Source organism: Cherax quadricarinatus, chromosome 88 (genome assembly GCF_038502225.1).
Source record: "Cherax quadricarinatus isolate ZL_2023a chromosome 88, ASM3850222v1, whole genome shotgun sequence".
Taxonomy (NCBI): Eukaryota; Metazoa; Arthropoda; class Malacostraca; order Decapoda; family Parastacidae; genus Cherax; species Cherax quadricarinatus.
In genome coordinates, this window is record NC_091379.1 from 13,147,290 (window position 1) to 13,166,234 (window position 18,945).

Consider the following 18,945-nt stretch of genomic DNA (forward strand, 5'->3'; position numbering starts at 1 on the left):
ACAGACTGATACACTCTTGAAGTTATTCTGTTTCGCTCCATTCTCTCTACATGTCCGAACCACCTCAACAACCCTTCCTCAGCCCTCTGGACAACAGTTTTGGCAATGCCTGCACCTCCTCCTAACTTCCAAACTACGAATTCTCTGCATTATATTCACACCACACATTGCCCTCAGACATGACATCTCCACTGCCTCCAGCCTTCTCCTCGCTGCAACATTCATCACCCATGCTTCACACCCATATAAGAGCGTTGGTAAAACTATACTCTCATACATTTCCCTCTTTGCCTCCAAGGACAAAGTTCTCTGTCTCCACAGACTCCTAAGTGCACCACTCACTCTTTTCCCCTCATCAATTCTATGATTCACCTCATCTTTCATAGACCCATCCGCTGACACGTCCACTCCCAAATATCTGAATACTTTCACCTCCTCCATACTCTCTCCCTCCAATCTGATATTCAATCTTTCATCACCTAATCTTTTTGTTATCCTCATAACCTTACTCTTTCCTGTATTCACCTTTAATTTTTTCTTTTGCACACCCTACCAAATTCATCCACCAATCTCTGCAGCTTCTCTTCAGAATCACCCAAGAGCACAGTGTCATCAGCAAAGAGCAGCTGTGACAACTCCCACCCTGTGTGTGATTCTTTATCTTTTAACTCCTCACCTCTTGCAAAGACCCTCGCATTTACTTCTCTTACAACCCCATCTATAAATATATTAAACAACCACGGTGACATCACACATTCTTGTCTAAGGCCTACTTTTACTGGGAAATAATTTCCCTCTTTCCTACATACTCTAACTTGAGCCTCACTATCCTCGTAAAAACTCTTCACTGCTTTCAGTAACCTACCTCCTATACCATACACTTGCAACATCTGCCACATTGCCCCCCTATCCACCCTGTCATACGCCTTTTCCAAATCCATAAATGCCACAAAGACCTCTTTAGCCTTATCTAAATACTGTTCACTTATATGTTTCACTGTAAACACCTGGTCCACACACCCCCTACCTTTCCTAAAGCCTCCTTGTTCATCTGCTATCCTATTCTCCGTCTTACTCTTAATTCTTTCAATTATAACTCTACCATACACTTTACCAGGTACACTCAACAGACTTATCCCCCTATAATTTTTGCACTCTCTTTTATCCCCTTTGCCTTTATACAAAGGAACTATGCATGCTCTCTGCCAATCCCTAGGTACCTTACCCTCTTCCATACATTTATTAAATAATTGCACCAACCACTCCAAAACTATATCCCCACCTGCTTTTAACATTTCTATCTTTATCCCATCAATCCCGGCTGCCTTACCCCCTTTCATTTTACCTACTGCCTCACGAACTTCCCCCACACTCACAACTGGCTCTTCCTCACTCCTACAAGATGTTATTCCTCCTTGCCCTATACATGAAATCACAGCTTCCCTATCTTCATCAACATTCAACATTTCCTCAAAATATTCCCTCCACCTTCCCAATACCTCTAACTCTCCATTTAATAACTCTCCTCTCCTATTTTTAACTGACAAATCCATTTGTTCTCTAGGCTTCCTTAACTTGTTAATCTCACTCCAAAACTTTTTCTTATTTTCAACAAAATTTGTTGATAACATCTCACTCACTCTCTCATTTGCTCTCCTTTTACATTGCTTCACCACTCTCTTAACCTCTCTCTTTTTCTCCATATACTCTTCCCTCCTTGCATCACTTTTTTGTGAAAACTTATCATATGCTAATATTTTCTCCCTTACTACTCTCTTTACATCATCATTCCACCAATAGCTCCTCTTCCCTCCTGCACCCACTTTCCTGTAACCACAAACTTCTGCTGAACACTCTAACACTACATTTTTAAACCTACCCCATACCTCTTCGACCCCTTTGCCTATGCCCTCATTAGCCCATCTATCCTCCAATAGCTGTTTATATCTTACACTAACTGCCTCCTCTTTTAGTTTATAAACCTTCACCTCTCTCTTTCCTGATGCTTCTGTTCTCCTTGTATCCCATCTACCTTTTACTCTCAGTGTAGCTACAACTAAAAAGCGATCTGATATATCTGTGGCCCCTCTATAAACATGTACATCCTGAAGTCTACTCAATAGTCTTTTATCTACCAATACATAATCCAACAAACTACTGTCATTTTGCCCTACATCATATCTTGTATACTTATTTATCCTCTTTTTCTTAAAATATGTTTTACCTATAACTAAACCCCTTTCTATACAAAGTTCAATCAAAGGGCTCCCATTATCATTTACACCTGGCACCCCAAACTTACCTACCATTCCCACTCTAAAAGTTTCTCTTACTTTAGCATTCAGATCCCCTACCACAATTACTCTCTCACTTGGTTCAAAGGTTCCTATACATTCACTTAACCCTTTCAGGGTCCGTCCCGTAGATCTACGGCTTTACGTTCAGGGTCCAAACCGTAGATCTACGCCATGAGCTCAGCTCACTCTGATAAACTGTGAGTGGTACATTTGGGCCTAGATTTGAGAGAATACATCTATGTGGTATGTGTGCACCACATAAAACAGGTCCTGCAGCACACTGTGTATAATGAGAGAAAAAAAATGAAATCATGATTTTTCGATTAAAACAGCAACTTTGATAGAATTAGAATGGAAGACATATTACAGAAATAGAGATGATTTTGATTGGTTTTAGCACTGGAAATGGCTTGAAACTGAGCTCAAAATAGCAGAAATGTTAAATTTTTGCCGATATTCAAGAGTAAACAAACGACCTCACACGTCTAATACACATCAGCTGGTGGGTCTAATATACATTCACAAATATGGTGATGATATTTATACAATTATTACAGTATTACATAACAGTAAATCTTCTATTTTTTGGTGTGAATAAAAATTCATTATGTGAATAAAAAATCAAAATGGAATTTATTTGTAAAGCCTCAAAACATAACTAATGAATAGAGGATATGTTAGTTTAGTGCCAGGAATGCCTACATTGTTCATTCTGGACCCTATTTTGAAATTTGAATATTTTGAACTTTGTGTTAAATTGGCCAAATTAACAATTTCCGATCACTTTATTTTGTAGTTGAAACAGTTGACTTGGCGATTTCTTGTGCTCAATCGATAGAATAGAAGTAATACTAGTGAAATAGCTAAGAATTTGGTTGATTGGAATAATGTAATTGGCCTAAAATGGGAGTCAAAGTCGGCAAAATCGCCGATTCGTAAATATCGCTGACACATCAAAATTCGCGAGAGCATAATTTCGTCAATTTTCCACCAAATTTCGTACTTTTTGTTTTATTATCTTCACAAAAAGATTCTCTACGATTTCATAAGAAAAAATAACAAATTTTTTTTTTTGAAAATTCTTGGACACTGGTGCGTGACTCCAGATTTGGGCCTTGGACCCTGAAAGGGTTAACATCTCCCAAGCTCTCTCTCTCTCTCCTCTACATTCCTCTCTTCTCCAGGTGCATACATCCTTATTATGACCCACTTTTCGCATCCAACCTTTACTTTAATCCACACAATCCTTGAATTTTCACATTCATATTTACTTTTCTCCTTCCATAACTGATCCTTCAACATTATTGCTACCCCTTCCTTAGCTCTAACTCTCTCAGATACTCCAGATTTAATCCCATTTATTTCTCCCCACCGAAACTCCCCTACCCCCTTGAGTTTTGTTTCGCTTATGGCCTGGACATCCAACTTCTTTTCATTCATAACATCAGCAATCATCTGTTTCTTGTCGTCTGCACTACATCCACGCACATTCAAGCATCCCAGTTTTATAAAGTTTTTCTTCTTCTCTTTTTTAGTAAATGTTTACAGGAGAAGGGGTTACTAGCCCATTGCTCCCGGCATTTTAGTCGCCTCATATGACACGCATGGCTTATTAAGGAAAGATTCTTTTCCACTTACCCATGGACAATTGAAGAAATAAAGAAGAACAAGAGCTATTTAGAAAAAGGAAAATAAAAAACCTAGATGTATGTATATATATATGCATGTGCGTGTCTGCGAAGTGTGACCAAACTGTAAGTAGGAGTAGCAAGATATCCCTGTTATCTAGTGTGTTTATGAGACAGAAAAAGACACCAGCAATCCTACCATCATGTAAAACAGTTACAGGTTTCTGTTTCACAGTCATCTGGTAGGACAGTAGTACTTCCCTGGGTGGTTGCTGTCTACCAACCTACTACCTAACTAGAGTTGTTATTAGTGAAATATTGAAGTATTTTGTCATGCCTGGAATTCCTCTGGAAGAGATTAATTCCATTTCAATTAATTTAAATGAGGAAAATTGTCTCAACAAACGAGGAAATCGGGATGCGAGCAAGGTCATGGAATGGATTAAACTCGTAAGCCAAGGTTCCACTGTATGTTCATTAAGTCAAGTTACAAATTGTATTAATGATGATGCTTTCAGTCAATTAATTTATAGCATTCAAGCAAATAATTTTTCTTATGTCTTACAGTGGAAACATAAAATCTTTGACAGTGTATTGCAATCTATAAAATATTCCTTCATATTATGGCAAATTATTTCAGGTTATGAACTATTTAATATCAGTTAAATACTCTTGTAGCATTCACTAATTTTATGATATTGATTTCTTCACAAAGCTTCCGAGGAAGTCTCCTGGAATTTCTGCAAGGAGCGTTGTGATAAAGTATTACCTTGTGGCCATAAATGCCGAGGATCATGTGGGTTGTGTTTACAAGGTCGTCTTCATCTCCCCTGCACCAAACGTTGTGAACGAAAACTAGTCTGCGGTCACAGGTGAGCTCTATTCTTTTTGTTTTTTACTGTGTTGCTTCACCACAGACCGATAAATTACATTGAATATACAATAAACCTTCATTGCAACAAAATGATGTTAGGAGTGGGAAGCTGGTAATGGCATCTGTAATATATAGTGATGAGATTGTTTTTCCAGTGATCATAATAATGGACAATTCTGTAACCAATGAGTGTTGTCTTCTGTTTGCAAAGTAATTGACCCAATGGATTCCTGTGTGAAGTCCATTAAATTGAAGTACAGTAGACCATTATATTACAAAGTAGTTACATTCCTGAAAATGCCATGTTTGGTAAATCTATGTTAGATAAACTTAAAAACTTCAGGGAAAAAGATGGTTACATTCTTGGGAGCCCCAAGAAAGCCAAACAACTTTTTTTTAGATCTCTAAGCTTACAAAAATAAAAGTGAATATGTAATTGTAGTTCATTGTCATGATGTATTATGTTGCTTTGTGATTACAAATGCGACAGAAATCATAGTACTTCTTACCTTAACCCTTTGAGGGTCGAGAGGCCCTCTCCCAAATTCGTTGTCAGGGTTGAAAATTTTTCGAAAAAAAATAAATTATTTTTTCTTGTGAAATGATAATCTTTTTCTCATCATAATGACACCAAAAGTATAAAATTTAATGGAAAACTTAGGAAATTACACTCTCGCGAAGTTAGCAGTCTCCAAGTGGGCAACTTCGCCCACTTTGAGCCCTATTTTCGGCCAATTCCAATATTGCAGTTGACTAAAATCATAGCTATTTCCCTAGAACTTCATTTGTTCTATCGATTGAGTACAAGAACCCACCCATTTACTGATTTCAACTACCCAATAAAGTGGTCAGAAATTGGCAGTTTGGGCAATTTCACACAAATTTTGAAAGATGCCAATTTCAAAATAGGGTCCAGAATAAACAAGACAGACATTCATGGCACTAAAATAACATTTTTATCTGTCCATTAGTCATGTCTCTAGGCCCCTCTTACATTATTTTTACTTTCCATTTTGAATTTTTATTCTCACAGAAAATAGGTTTTCTGTTATGTATACTACTACATCATTGTAAAATGGTATAAATTATTTCAGCACACTTGTGAAAGAATATTTGATGCATGGCTTGATTTGTTTACCAAGGAAACGCGAATACAACCATAAATACCATACAAAAATACACTAGAAAGTCGCTGTTTTAAACCAAAAACAGTTTTTTTTTTCTCATTATGTACAGCGTACTTCAGGATTTTTTTATCCAGGGCACACTGACCACACAGACCTTTTCTTTCATATGTAGGCCTGGCAGCTTTCTCCCACTAGATATGAAAGCACTAGAATTTAGGCATACAAGTACGTGACCGACCCTGGCTGTAATGACGTACTTGTACGTAACTGACCCTCAAAGGGTTAAATTGTGAGTGCTGGTGTTTGTCAGTGATTATGGAAGAGAGTGGAGAGTTATGCTGTGGCTCTACTGGGCTGAGGTGAATGGTAGAGGTTCTGGTATTGAAGTCAATGGTTGTACTGGAGTGTGCATAAATTCTATACTGGTCCGCCATCACAAATCCGGCAATCAGACATCCAGTTCCATCAGTTATTCGACACTAAATTCAGTTAGCATAATTTCGAATTTCCAGGGCCGCCACACCAACTTGCTGGTACTGTTTGGTGGCACTACTTGCTGCATAAGTCATTCCAATTTCTTTTTCTTCATTTATTGTTAAAACCTGCTTACTTTTAGCCCAAGCCATGGCTCCAATGATTAAAAGAAATGCGTCTCGTTGTGTAAAACACATACACAGTACATTGTCCATAAACGATAGGGTGGCTTTGAAGCCAGTCGGTTGCCATGAGCTCAGGGGAATATGCTTTATTATTATGCTAATATCAACACTATGGCTTATTTGCCTATCACAATTGATCTAATATGACATAATAAACAATATAAATAACATGAAAACATATTAAACACTCCAAAATGAATAATATTTGGCATAATACCAAGCAGTTCGATGGAGGTATAAAGAGGATAAGGGATGCAATTACGATTCTCCTATCCCTGTCTAGCGGGCTTAAAGAAAACAGAGTATAGCACAGGCTAAATTTTTTATTTATTTCTTTATTTACTAATTTGAACATGATACAGAGAAATACAAAAGATTACAGTTAAATGCAGCATGCCAAAGCCACTTGAATGCATAGCATTACGGTTAGTTTAATATGTTTATTATGCACCCCATACCCATCCTGTGGGCGGTAGTCAAAAGATTACAGAGGTACATAATGGGTCCAGGGACTGGGCCTCAAAGTTTTGATAGCTGAGCAAGTTACAGAGGTAATGAACTCACAATTTACAAAGGTAATGAACTCCAGGTAGGTCTAGTCACAATCATGACAAGTTACAAAGGTATTTACAGATTACAGAGGTACATAATGGGTTCAGGGACTGGGCCCCAAAGTTTTGATAGTGGCAGGCTTAAAATTAACTTAAGATTAACTAAGCAATGAAGTATTCAGTGGTAAAACATTATTGTAAACAGATAACAAGCACAAATGTGATATACACTTGTAGTGCATCATAAAACTGAAACAAAAAAGCTATTTTCTCTACATATATTATCATACATAGCAGCATATGCGTAGAGAACCTAGGATAACCCAAAAAAGTCAGTGACTTATTTCTAGTACCTGGCTTGGGCTTGCCATTTATGATTTTTGGTAAATAATTATTTTTCTCAGTTGTTTGTTGGGCTATCTTATTAAAACGTGGGCAATGTATGAGGGAAAGATGCTTCTTAACATACACCAAAAATGAAAGAAATCGGACCATTAATAATGGAGTTCATTTCTCAGCCATTAGCCGCCCATTAGCGGTATATTTTCGTATGGATTTTGTGGCTGTATTCTCGTTTCTTTGGTCTCGTTTGATAGAATGGAAGATATATCACAGAAACAGATATGATTTTGATTGCTTTTATGATGAAAAGTACCTTGAAAGTGAGCTCAAAGTAGCGGAAATGTTCGATTCTTTGGCGATGTTCAAGAGTACACAAATGATGTCACTGTCTAATATGTGTCCGCCTGCCAGTCCAAAATGGATTGATATTATTTATACAGTCATTACAATAATGCAGTAGTCTGCATAACAGTAAGTCTCCTATTTTTTGTGTGAATAAAAATTCCAAATGTTAAGCAAGAAAAATATAAGAGGTGCCTGGAGCCATGACTAATGAACAGAGAAAATTTATTTATTTATTTATTTATTTATTAACAATTTGAGCATACATACAGAGGTACAAAAAAATACAGATAAGAGCAGCATGCCAAAGCCACTTATACTATGCATAGCATTACGGGCTGGCTTAAAATTAACTTAAGATTAACTAAGCAATGATGAAATCAGTGATAAAACATTAATGTAAACAGATTACTATAAAGCACAAGTGAGTATTACAGACAGGTCATATGGTTGCATGCATTGTTGTACATTCAGTCGTATGGAGAATTCTGTTAGGTAGTGTATTTAAAAAATAGTAAAGTTAGATTGGGTTTTAGGTTTAACATTTATGTGATATAATTGTGAGAAACATTTAAGATATACAATTTATAAGGTTCAGTTATTCAGTATTTATTTGGTTTTGGGTGAGTAAGTGATCTTTGAGAAGAGACTTGAATTTATAAACAGGTAGTGTTTCTTTTATATTTACAGGTAATGAATTCCAGATTTTAGGGCCTTTTATGTGCATTGAGTTTTTGCATAGTGTGAGATGGACACGAGGAACATCAAAGAGTGATCTGTGCCTTGTGTTATGGTCATGTGTTCTGTTGAGGTTGGCAAGGAGATGTTTGAGGGGAGGGTTAATATCAGAGTTAAGTGTTCTATGTATGTAATAGGTGCAGTAATAAGTATGGATGTTTTGTATGGTGAGTAGGTTTAGTGTATTGAATATTGGTGGAGTGTGCTGCCTGTAGTGAGAATTTGTTATCATTCTAACTGCAGCCTTTTGTTGGGTAATTAGTGGTCTGAGATGGTTAATTGTTGTTGAGCCCCATGCACAAATTCCATAGGTGAGATAGGGGTAAATAAGAGAGTGATATAGGGCCAGGAGGGCTGACTGTGGAGCATAGTACCGTATCTTCGATAGTATGCCTACAGTCTTGGAAATTTTTTTAGAAATTTGTTGTATATGTGTATGAAATTTGAGTCTATTATCAAGGTGGATTCCTAAGAATTTTCCCTCTGTTAGCTTAGTGATAGGTGATCCGTTTATCATTATGTTAAGAGGGACATCTGTAGCTCTGTTACCAAACTGAATGAAGTAGGTTTTGTAAATGTTTAGTGTAAGTTTGTTAGTCCTCATCTAGGTAGATATTTTCTGTAATTCGGTATTTACAGTATTGGCTAGCGTGACTGGGCTCGGGTGGGAGAAGACGTATGTAGTGTCATCTGCAAATAGTGTGGGTTTGAATAATTGCGAAGCATTTGGTAGGTCATTTATGTATAGGAGAAAAAGAAGAGGGCCAAGGACACTTCCCTGTGGGACACCAACTGTAATTGGTTGTGCAGAAGAGTTTGCCTCATTTGCATACACATATTGGCTTCTGTTGCTGAGGTATGACTTGAGGTAGTTGAGGGAGTGCCCTCTTATACCATAGTGTGACAATTTTACGTGGAGCAAGTCATGGTCAACTGTATCAAAAGCTTTACGTAAGTCAATGAAGATCCCCAGTGGGACTTCTTTTTTCTCTATTGCTGTGTATATATGTTCTAGCATGTGTATAATAGCATCATTAGTATTTTTATTAGGCCTGAATCCAAATTGGCAGGGGTTGAGTATGTTTTGGGAGATAAGGTAGGAGTAGATTCATTTATGAATTAATTTTTCGAAGATTTTTGAGAGAGGGTGTAAGTTGGATATTGGCCTATAGTTATTCAACTCTGTTTGGTCTCCTCCTTTGTGGATCGGGGTAACCCTTGCTATTTTGAGTACTGTAGGGAAGGTGGAGGATTCAATGGATTTGTTAAAGAGTGTTGCAGTGATTGGTGATAGCACTTGTGACACTTTTTTGTATATAAAGGGTGGTAAGGTATTTAAATCTCCTGCCTTGTTTTTTAGTGCGTTGATAATAAGGGAGACTTCGTATGGGTTAGTCGGAGCTAGGAACAGTGTGTTCGGGTAGTTGCCGGTGAGGTAGTCATTTGGTTGGGTATCTGAGCTTGGGATTTTATTGGCAAGGTTTTGTCCTATAGTGGAGAAGAAATCATTGAGTCTGTTTGCTGTTTCTGTTGGTGGGAGTTGGGGTTCATCTGATTTTGCTAATTTTATTTCGCTATTTCGTGATATCTTTTTTGTTCCCAGAATTTCTGATAGGGTCTTCCAGGTCTTTTTTATATCACCTCGTAAGTTGGATAATCTGTTCTCATAATACAATTTTTTTGCCCTTCTTATCAGGCTGGTTAGGATTGACGAGTAACGTTTTGTTTGGTCTCTGGTTATGTGACCCATTCTGTACTGTTTTTCATATTGGTGTTTTGTATTTATGGATTTGAGAATGCTGGGTGTTGGCATCTTTTGAAATTTGTGCAAAATTGGCCAATTTGCCAATTTCTGACCACTTTATTGGGTAGTTGAAATAGGTGATTGTGCAGTTTCTTGTACTCAGTCAAGAGAATAGAAATAAGTAAGTTTATTCAGGTATTCACAAATAAAGTTACATAGATTATCATACATAACAGCATATGTATTGAGAACTGAGAATAACCCAAAAAAGTCAGTGACTTATTTCCAGTACCTGGCTTGGGCTTGCCATATATGATTTTTGGCAAATATTTTTTCTCAGTTGTTTGTTGGGGTATCTTACTGAAACTTGGGCACTGTATGATGAAAAGATGCTTCTTAACCCTCTCAGGGTTTCCGACGCACTAGTACGGCTTATGGCCAGGGTTATTGACGTACTAGTATGCATAAATTCTAGCACCTTCAAATCAAGTTGGGAAACAGGTGGTAGGCCTAGATGTGAGAGAATGGGTCTGCATGGTGAGTGTGCGCGGTAGGAAAAAATTCTGGGACCCAGTGGCACATTGTGGGAACACCATTTTAGTACACCTTGCTCACCATGCCTCGCGGTAAGAAACTCCTCACTCCTCGGCGAATTGGGGGACTTTTGTTCCCCAGTGACAGTTCTAATACAGATAGAAGTGCCAGTGAAGATGAGTTTCAAGGTTTTGATGAGGTTGTGACCGTAACTAATGATCATAATACCGGAAATAGTGAGGAAAACCCAGACGACCCTCAGCCTTCCACCTCTGATGCTGGGCCATCTTGTTCATGTTCAGTTGTACCAGAACCAAAGAGGAAACTCCAATTTTCCCATATCCCAGACTCAGATGTCAGCATTGGTGATGATAGTGAATATGAGCTCCAAACTCCAGTTTCAGTAGCGATAGTGAAGTGGAATATTCTCCGGTGAAGCATCAGTATATACGATGCTATATGCGCTCTAAGGGAAAGGAGTACATCTCGGAGTACATCCCGTGGCTGTACAACAGGAACAGACAGTGAAAATGACGATGATAGTGTTGCAATTGGGATGGAAAATGTGCATGGTGGTGCCGGCCGTGAGGCACTAGCAGTGGGCCATGCTGCCACCCACACTGCCCCCACGCCGCTGCTTCAGCTGATCTACAACAAAGGTCACCATCCTCCACCCACCCACCACACCAGCCTCCACAACCACAACCTCCACAGCCACAAACTCCACAACCACCTGTCAATATCCAGTACCCACCAGCAGACCGCACCTGGGATTGGCAGGAAGCTTGTCAACTTCGTTACAAATCCCCATCAGTTTGATGAAAGGCAAAGTGGAATACGGCCATCTTGTACACTTGGGAACAATGCCAGTGAACAGGAATGTTTCGAGTTATTCTTTGACGAACCCCTGATGGACATTATTGTCGGGAAAAGCAGCAGATACTTCGAGTACACCATGGCAAACAATACTTTTACCAAAATCACAACTACACCAGTGGAAGGAGACAACTGTGGCTGAGATGTATCTTTTCTTTGCCAGAATAATGCTTATGCCACGTGTGTATAAGCACATTGTGAAATCATACTGGTCAATCGACCACCTGATTGCAACCCCAGGTTTCAGTGATATACTGCAAGTGAATCGATTTGTGTTACTATTACTTATGCTTCACTGCTCAGACAAAACCAGGCCTGACAGAAACAACAGGTTATATAAGATTAGGAATGTGTTTATGTGTCTGAAAGAAAAATTCAGTACGCATTTTTATTCCTTCAGGAAGCTTGTAATTGACGAGTCTTTGATTCTGTTCAAAGGAAGACTCATTCAAGCAGTACATACCAAGCAAGAGGAAACGCTTTGGTATAAAATTGTTTGTGCTTTGTGATTGCTACAGTGGTCTTATATTAGATATTATTGTGTACACTGGAAGTTATACAATGCAAAATACCAGGAAGTTATTGGGCATCTCTGGTGATGTGGTTAGAACAATGATAGAACCATACCTTGGTAAGGGGCATATATACTGATAACTGGTACACAAGCCCCTCACTCAGTGATTTTTTGCGAGTGAACATGATGGATGTGTGTGGCACAGTGCATGCAAATCATAAACATATGCCCAGGTTTGACGCTGGCACTCATAGAGGTGAGGTGCAGGCGTTTGCTGCCAATGCCGTCGTGGCATTTCGGTGGCATGACAAACGAGATGTCACACTGTTGTCATCAGTTCACCCTAACGAAATGACAAACACTGGCAAGCAGCATATAGAGAGCAGTGAACCCATTCTAAAACCTGCAGCTGTGATTGATTACACCTTCAATACACACTCAGTGGACAAATGTGACATGCAGATTGGGTTTGCTGATTGTGTTCGCAAGAGTTATAAGTTGTGCATAAAGTTCTTTTTCCATCTTCTGGACATTTCCATGCTCAATGCTTATAATATGTATAAGATGAGGACCAGAAACAAACCACCATATGGCAGATTTTGTTTGTCTGTCATCAGACAAATATTATTCAAGTACCAAAGAGCAACACCTGCAATAGAATACCGCCCACTAAATTATCAACAACTACCTTCTTGTCTGAAGCATGGTCATCACTTCCTAATACAACTGCCTGCTACTGCTTTCAAGAAAAAGGCTCAGAAGAGGTGTTACATCTGTGCACTTGTAAAAAATGCCCACAACAATGCAGAGACACTCGTTTTATGTGTGAGGAATGTAAAACACCACTGTGCATGACACCATGTTTCAAAGAGTTCCACAGGCTGCAGAACTTCTAGACACATTCCATGTGACTGTATATGTGTATATAAAATATAGAAAAAAAGTAATAAACAACATTTCATATCGTTTGTGTGTGTAAACAACTTTATAAACAGTGTAGTAGCAACAGTGTTTGTGCAGTTATTGTGTAGTAAATAAAGAGAAAAAACTTACAAAATAGTGCTAATATTGGTCTCACAGGCCATAAAAGTTACTTGAAAAAAATAAATAAATAATAGAAAATAATACCGAAAAAACTAAATAAACTAAAACCGGGTGACTGGCAATCGGCAATGTTACCATATGTCAGTCATTTTCTGTCAACTTCACGCCTCCATATCTCGGTAAGTATTGATGGTAAAAACTTTTTGTTTAGCCTATAAGATTTAAAAAAAAAAAACTATTTTTTCATAAGAAAAAACAATTTTTGTTTTTTTGAAAATTTTTCGATCCTGAGGACAAGTCTGGGAGAGGGCCTGTTGACCCTGAAAGGGTTAATGTACTCCAAAAATGAAAACAATCGTACCATAAATAACGGAGTTCACCTCTCGGCCATTAGCTGCCTCTTAGTGATATATCTTCATATGGTTTTTATAGTTGTATTCTCATTTTTTGGGTCTCATTTGCTAGAATGGAAGATATATTATGGAAATAGATATGCTTTTCATTGTTTTCAGGTTGAAAAGTACCTTGAAATTGAGCTCAAAGTAGCGGAAATGTTCAATTTTTGCCGATGTTCAATGAACTTTGTTGTGTAAGTAAAGTTGGTTAACTTTATTAAGTGTATTCTAAGCGAACCACTCAGTAATCCGGCACGCTACAGGTCCCAATGATGTCGGATTTGTGATGGTGGACTTGTATTGGATTGTTCTATTTTACCCTGCAGTACAGCTGACAGTAAGGCATCAGTTACTCTAAACGCTGTTTCAGCATTCGTGAAAGCAGTCAAAAAGTCAAACATTAAGTCAGTCAATAAATCAGTCAAGGAGATGCTCAAATTAACATTAAGATTGACAACACTCTTATTACCAGAAATAATGGGGGCAAATTTCTAGGCTTATACCTTGACAACAACCTGAATTTCAGCACCCATATCCAGCATATAACCAAAAAAGTATCCAAAACGGTTGGGATCCTTTCCAAGATACGATACTATGTGCCGCAAAATGCCCTTCTCACACTATACCACTCACTTATTTATCCATACCTCACCTATGCTATTTGTGCTTGGGGATCAACTGCAGCAACACACCTAAAGCCAATAATAACCCAACAAAAAGCTGCAGTAAGAATAATCACTAAATCCCATCCCTGGCAACACCCCCCCCCCCCCACTCTTCATAGACCTAAACTTACTCCCAGTTCAGTACATCCACACTTACTACTGTGCAATCTACATCTACAGGGCCTTAAACTCTAATATCAACCTTGACCTAAAATGCTTTCTTGATAGTTGTGACAGAACCCACAGGCATAACACCAGACACAAACATCTCTACGACATTCCCCGTGTCCGACTAAACCTTTACAAAAATTCAATGTATGTCAAAGGCCCTAAAATCTGGAATACCCTACCTGAGAACTCTAGAACTGCAGACACATTCATCACCTTCAAAACTAACATTAGAAAACATCTCATCTCCCTGATACACCCCGTCAACTAACTACACGAATACCACCTGGTGGTTCACACTTGCACTCACTCACTCATTTGACCATAAACAGAAATATTAATCTCAATCTTAAAATAATGAATCCTGTGATACTCCAATACTGAAACTATGTATAGTGCCAAAACAAAAGCATTCACATTGCTAAACTCACAAACTAGTATTTAGTCACTTAGCCATAATACCAACTTACCTCATTATTTGTAATATTTTACAATTAAGAATAAAACTAAGTCTGCCCGAAATGCCTAGCCATGCTAAGCGTTCTAGTGGTACACTCTGTAATCACAATTTTACTACATGTAAACCACACAATAACCAAATTTCTGTTAACTCAGCATTGTAATCCTTATAGAGAATAAACTTTGAAATTGACTTTGAATTTGAATTGGGGTCCTTAATCTTGTCCCCCAGGATGCAACCCACACCAGTCGACTAACACCCAGGTACCTATTTGCTGCTAGGTGAACAGGACAACAGGTGTAAGGAAACGTGTCGGAATGTTTCCACCCGCCGGGAATCGAACCCGGGCCCTCCGTGTGTGAAGCGGGAGCTTTAGCCACCAGGCTACTATTACTATTAGTACTATTACTGTTACTACTATTACTATTACTACCATTACTATTACTACCATTACTATTACTACTATTACTATTGCTATTACTATTGCTACTATTACTATTATTACTATTACTACTATTGCTATTGCTACTATTACTATTACTACTATTACTATTACTACTATTATTATTACTATTGCTACTATTACTATTACTACTATTAGTATTACTACTATTACTATTACTACTATTACTATTGCTACTATTACTATTGCTAATATTACTATTACTGTTACTACTATTGCTAATATTACTATTACTACTATTACTATTACTATTACTACTATTACTGTTACTATTACTATTGCTAATATTACTATTGCTAATATTACTATTACTACTATTACTATTACTATTACTACTATTACTATTGCTACTATTACTACTATTACTATTACTGTTACTACAATTACTATTGCTAATATTACTATTACTACTATTACTATTACTACTGTTGCTATTATTGCTATTGCTACTATTACTACTATTACTACATTACTACTATTATTACTATTACTACTATTATTACTATTACTTTTGCTACTGTTACTATTATTACTATTACTATTACTGTTGCTACTATTACTATTATCACTACCACTACTACTACTACTATTACTACTAATAATAATAATACAGTAGGGCCCCACTTATACGGCGGGTTAGGTTCCTGGACATCGCCGGAAAACAGAATGCCATTTCTTCCATTTATAAGTGCATGTGAATGCCAGATAACAAGTTTACACTAAATTATATTAAGTTAGTAATAGAACTAGACATTAAAAAACAAAAAAAGTAAAATACATGCACAGTACACTTGTTACTTTTCTTAACCCTTCAGGGTCCAAGGCCAAAATCTGAAGTGGTGCTCCAGTGTCCAAGAAATTTTGAAAAAAAAAAAAAAAAAAAAAAAAATCTCACAGAATTAAAGAGTATATTTTTGTGAAGGTAATAAGACAAAAAAAAAAATTTCTGATGAGTACTTACCGAGATACAGCGGCGGGAAGTTGACCCAAAATGACCAGGTGGCAGCAACATCAGTGACTTCCGCAAAATCCCATTTTTTTATTTTACGTTTTTTATACTTTTTTCTTTTCTTTTCTAATTTTTTTCTTTTTCTAATAACATTTGTGGTCTGTGAGACCAGTATAATGTATACTGTATAAGTGTACACTCATTGTATTCCACACAATAACTGCACTAATTTGTTTATCATTATATTGCTTACAAAACTTGTTTACAAGTTTATTGTAAACAAAATGATGAAAATATTAGTGCGGTTATTGTGTTGAATACAATGGTACCACATAGTACTATATGGTACAGTGGTGCTATAGGGTGCAATGGTACCATATGGTACAATGGTACCTTATAGTACCATATGGTGTAATGGTACCATATGATGCAATGGTACCATATGGTACATTGTACCACAGTACAATGATACCATATGGTTCATTGTACCATATGGTACTGTTGTATTCAACACAATAAACACACTAATATTTTCATTATTTTCTTTACAATAGTTGTTTACAACAAAAATATGTAAAAATGTTGTATATTAGTAATGTTCTATTATATATTTACAAGTGTACAGGAACTTTACATGTTCCTTGAGGTGGATGACAAAGCACTTTGTCTTGGAAACTGGAGAGTCAGTAGGTAGCTTGTGTCGCCACTCACTCAGTCTTGGCTGGTGTCTCATGCCACCAGCACCTATTGACCATATGGTACATGGTATCGTATGTTACAGGGTACCATATGGTACATTGTACTATATGGTATAGGGTACCATGCAGTACAGGATAACATGTGGTGCAGGGTACCATATAGTACAGGGTACAATATGGTACAGGGTACCATATGATACATGGTACCATATGATACATGGTACCATATGGTACAGGGTACCATATGGCACAGGGTACCATTTGGCACAGGGTACCATATGGCACAGGGTACCATATGGTACAGAGTACCATACAGTACAGAGTACCATACAGTACAGGACACCATATGGTATAGATACAGGGATAACTATGGAAAAAAGTCACCCTGACTTTTTTGGGTTATCCTAGGATTTTATACGTATGCTGCTATGTATGATAATCTATGTAATTGTATTTCTGTACCCCTGAATAAACTTACTAAAGTGCATGTGGCATCATAAGTAAGTTTATTTAGTTATACACAAATAAAGTTACATAGAATATCATACTTAGTAGCATATGTTTGGAGAACCTTGGATAACCCAAAAAAGTCAGACTTATTTCCATTAGGGTCCCTGTACCCTGTACCATATGGTATAATGTACCATATGGTACAATGTACTATATGGTACATTGTACCATATGGTACCACTCTACCATATGATACCATTGTACCATATGATACCATTGTATGACATGGCACCATTGTACCATATGGTACCATTATACTATATGGCACAATGGTACCATATGGTTCAAAACCATAGAATTCGTCTTCATCTCCGCTTCCATCAGTCTTAGAACTGTAAGTTGTGAAGAGGAGAGTCAGAATTCGCCCCGAGAGTAAGTGGGGAGTGAGAGCTTCCTTGCTGCCAGGCACAATGAACAAAGCTACATTGCTGGCGTTCCCACAATGCCATGCGGGCATCCAGATTTTTTCTATGGTGTGCACACTGATCACCCAGACCCATTCTCTCAGATGTAGGCCTACCAGCCTTCTCGTGCTAAATTTGACATTTAACCCTTTCAGGGTCCAAGGCCAAAATCTGAAGTCACGCACCAGTGTCCAAGAAATTTTGAAAAAAAAAAAAAAAATTATTTTTTCTTACAGAATTAAAGAGCATATTTTTGTGAAGGTAATAAAACAAAAAAAATTAGAATCTGATCAGTACTTACCGAGATACAGTGCCAAGAAGTTTGTAGAAAATGATGTGGTGGCGGCAACATCGACGAATTCCACATACGCGTATTATATTATTTTGTTGTTTTAGTTGTTTTTTCTTTTCTTTTCCAATTTTTTTCTATTCCTACTAACATTTGGGGCCTGAGAGACCAATACTGTATATAATTGATATATATATACTCACTGTATTGAACACAATAACCGCACTAAAGTTATTATCATATTATTGTTTACCACTGTTGTTTATTACAATAAACATGCACAAATATTGTATAATACTAATGTTCTATCATATATTTACATATTTACAATCACTGGACATGGTTTTAGAACTGCTGGAGCTTGTGGAACTCCTTGAAACAAGGCACCATGCACAGAGGCACCTTACATTCCTCACACATAAACCGAGTGTCTTTGCGTCTTTGTTGCCGTCGTTTTGTTTGTGCACAGACAATGCATCTCTTCTGAGCAAATTTCTTTTGAGTTGAAGGAAGCTGTATTATGAAATGATCACCTTCTCTTCTCAAACGCTTGGGTATATTGTGATGAATTCGAGGACCATGTTGTATTGCAGGTGTTGTTACCTGGTACTTCATTATGAGTTGTCTGACAACAGACAAACAAAATTCACCATACGGTGGTCTGTTACCAGTCT

The 18,945-nt window shown here is 37.5% G+C and overlaps 1 protein-coding gene across 4 annotated transcripts in view; it reads left to right on the plus strand.

Moving 5' to 3' along the window:
- Positions 1-18,945, plus strand: part of LOC128698470 (NFX1-type zinc finger-containing protein 1-like) — a 412,092-nt gene that overhangs the window by 275,066 nt on the left and 118,081 nt on the right. For all 4 annotated transcript variants that reach the window (XM_070103988.1, XM_070103990.1, XM_070103989.1 and 1 more), the window contains exon 9: positions 4,641-4,797. In XM_070103988.1, the coding sequence (XP_069960089.1) occupies positions 4,641-4,797 (157 nt within the window). The remainder of the gene's footprint in view (positions 1-4,640; positions 4,798-18,945) is intronic.